This window comes from Spinacia oleracea, chromosome 3, assembly GCF_020520425.1.
Source record: "Spinacia oleracea cultivar Varoflay chromosome 3, BTI_SOV_V1, whole genome shotgun sequence".
NCBI classification, from domain to species: Eukaryota; Viridiplantae; Streptophyta; class Magnoliopsida; order Caryophyllales; family Amaranthaceae; genus Spinacia; species Spinacia oleracea.
In genome coordinates this window covers 12954664-12957290 of record NC_079489.1, presented here as the reverse complement: position 1 = coordinate 12957290, position 2627 = coordinate 12954664, and the positions used below count along the sequence as shown (strand labels likewise).

General features: G+C 49.8%; 1 protein-coding gene across 1 annotated transcript; it reads right to left on the bottom strand.

The window, feature by feature from the left end:
* Positions 1-536: 536 nt before the first annotated feature.
* Positions 537-2420, bottom strand: LOC110779430 (uncharacterized). The gene has a single exon (XM_056838814.1). The coding sequence runs from the start codon at positions 2418-2420 to the stop codon at positions 537-539; it is 1884 nt and encodes a 627-aa protein (XP_056694792.1).
* Positions 2421-2627: the final 207 nt, after the last annotated feature.

The window sequence follows — 2627 nt, the reverse complement described above, 5'->3', positions numbered from 1 at the left end:
TTGTATCCGGAGTAGGCGTCCATAAATGTTAGTAGCTCGTGTCCAGCAGTGGCGTCGACCAGGGCGTCGATGTGCGGCAGCGGGAATGGGTCTTTAGGGCATGCTTTGTTGATGTCTGTGAAATCGATACAGACTCTCCACTTTCCGTTCTTTTTACTGACGACGACGACATTTGCTAACCAATCTGGATACTTGACTTCTCTGATTTTCCCGGAGTCTATCAGTTTTTGGACTTCTTCGTCTATGATTTTATTTCTCTCAGGTGCGAATTTTCGTCGTTTCTGTTTCACTGGTTTGAAGTTGGGGTCGACATTGAGTTTGTGGGTGATGACGTCTGAACTGATTCCTGTCATGTCCTCGTGCGACCAAGCAAAGCAGTCCGAGTTTTCTCTTAGGAATGACACTATCTGACTTCTGATGTTGTCAGGCAGCGACGCTCCGATCCTTACTACTTGGTCTGGCTTTGCCTAATCTAGTATAATCTCATCGATCTGTTGGTCGTCGGGGTCGTCTACCGTCGACCCTGGCTGTAATTGCTAGATGGATGACTTTGATGGTTTCAGCGCCGTTTCATAACATTTCTTTGCGTCCCTTTGTTGTCCTTTGATTTCCATGACTCCCCATTTGGTTGGGAACTTGATTGACTGGTGGTATGTCGACGGCACCGCCTTCATTTTGTGGATCCATGGTCGTCCCAAAATGACGTTGTATGCTGATGGGCAGTCGACGACGTTGAACTTGGTCATCACATTAACACCTTCTGCGTACGTAGGCAGCGATATCTCTCCTACTGTTCGTAGCGATTCTCCACTGAATCCTACTAGGACTGTCGACCTTCTGATTATACTCTTTTCGTCTAGTCCCATTTCCTGCAGAGCCTCTAGGAACAATACGTTTGCTGAGCTGCTGTTGTCGATCAATATCCTTTTGATGAGAGCGTTGCCTATTGCGAGCGATATGACTAGCCCGTCATGATGTTCCTGTATTTTGTCGGTTGAGTCTGAGTCGTCGAAAGTTATTATCATCGCTGCTAATGACTTGTCGAGTGCTGCTTCATCTTCGGTCTGCCCCTCTTTGACGGCTTCATATTCGCCCCTGTTGATTTTTTTAGCTGCAGAAGAAGTTAGTCCACATATATCTGAACCACCAGAAATAACGTTTACCACTTTTTCGAACGTGGGCGGGGCCGGTCGGTCGCCGCTTGGTGCTGGGTTGGGTTGGGAGCTGCTACCCTTGTTGTACGTCTCCTTTCCTTTGTTGCTCAGTAGGTCCTTTAGGTGGCCTCTTTTCAATAGATACGCCACCTCCTTTTTGAGGGAGATGCATTCCTCGGTTGTGTGGCCATTGTCGCGGTGAAAGTCGCACCACCTGCTCATGTCCTTCGTAGAGTCTGGTCTGTCGCTCTTCTTAGGCCATCTGACGGTACCACCTACACTTTGAAGGGCGTTTACCACGCCTCTGATGTCGACGTTGAAGCCATACTCGGAGATGGGGGGATAAACGACCCGTTCATTCCTGTAAACACTGTTAGTCTCATCATATTGATTGACATTTTGTACCTGACTCTGGCGGTTGTATGGTTGGTGTCTCCAGCCGTTGTTCCTTGGGGTGTACGACCTCCAGTCGCTGCTGCCCCCTGCTGGTCGCTGAGAAACCATTCGTGTAATCTCGTCGTCTTCAATCCGCATCTGGGCAGTAGCCCTCGATCTGATTTCTTCGAAGGTTGCACAGGGATATTTGGTTAGTTCCCGGAACAGCTCCGAGTTGGGGACGAGACCTCTCTTGAATGCTTCGATGGCTGTCCTGACATCACAGTTTTTTATACTAATTTTCTCACAATTAAAACGGTTAAAATAATCGCGTACCGACTCGGCAGGTCCTTGGACCAACCGATAGAGGTCACTTGTTTGTTTCTCCAACTGGCGACTGCTGGCGAATTGTTGGTAGAAGGCGTTGATGAGGTCGGACAGGCAGAAGATAGATCCAGGTGTAATGTTCATGAGCCATTCCAGGGCTGCTCCGTCGAGGGTTCCTCCGAAGGATTTGCACATGACGGGCTCGACCAGGTCGTAGGGGATGCCGATCTGCCACATTCGCTGCTTGTAGAAGTTGACGTGTCTGTATGGATTAGACGTTCCGTCATACAGGGTGGTCCAGGTAGGGAGTCGGAGCTGGTGTGGTACCGTCACCCTAGCGATCGCTTCGCAGAACGGCGATGCTGCATACTCGTCGGTTGGCTCGGTTTCCACGTGCGTGGGTGCCCCCGGCAGTTTGGTCATCAGCTTCATCATCAACGAGCATCGCTTCTTCATGTGATTTTCCATCTTATTTAGGCGCTTGGTGACGGGGTCCGGTGTTGCTTCGTCCTCTTCCCCATGTGGCTCCTCACCGTCGGACAGGTCCTCAGAGTCGTCAGTCATTTCGAATATCAACTTCTTCGTTTTTGCACCTGGCTTGTAACGCGATTGATACTTGGTACTTTTCACGGATTCGAGCTCCTTCTAGAGGTTTTCAATGGAGGCCCTTTCTTGGGCCAGCTCTGCTTGGGCCTTCTCGTAGGCCGCTTTCATCTCTGCGAGCGTCATCTCTTCAGTAGTCATGGTGTGTAGGGTGATTTTGTGTGAAAC

Bases quoted from the DNA above. Each gene is read 5' to 3' on its own strand.
- LOC110779430 (XM_056838814.1), bottom strand. From the start codon at position 2,420: ATGACTGACGACTCTGAGGACCTGTCCGACGGTGAGGAGCCACATGGG.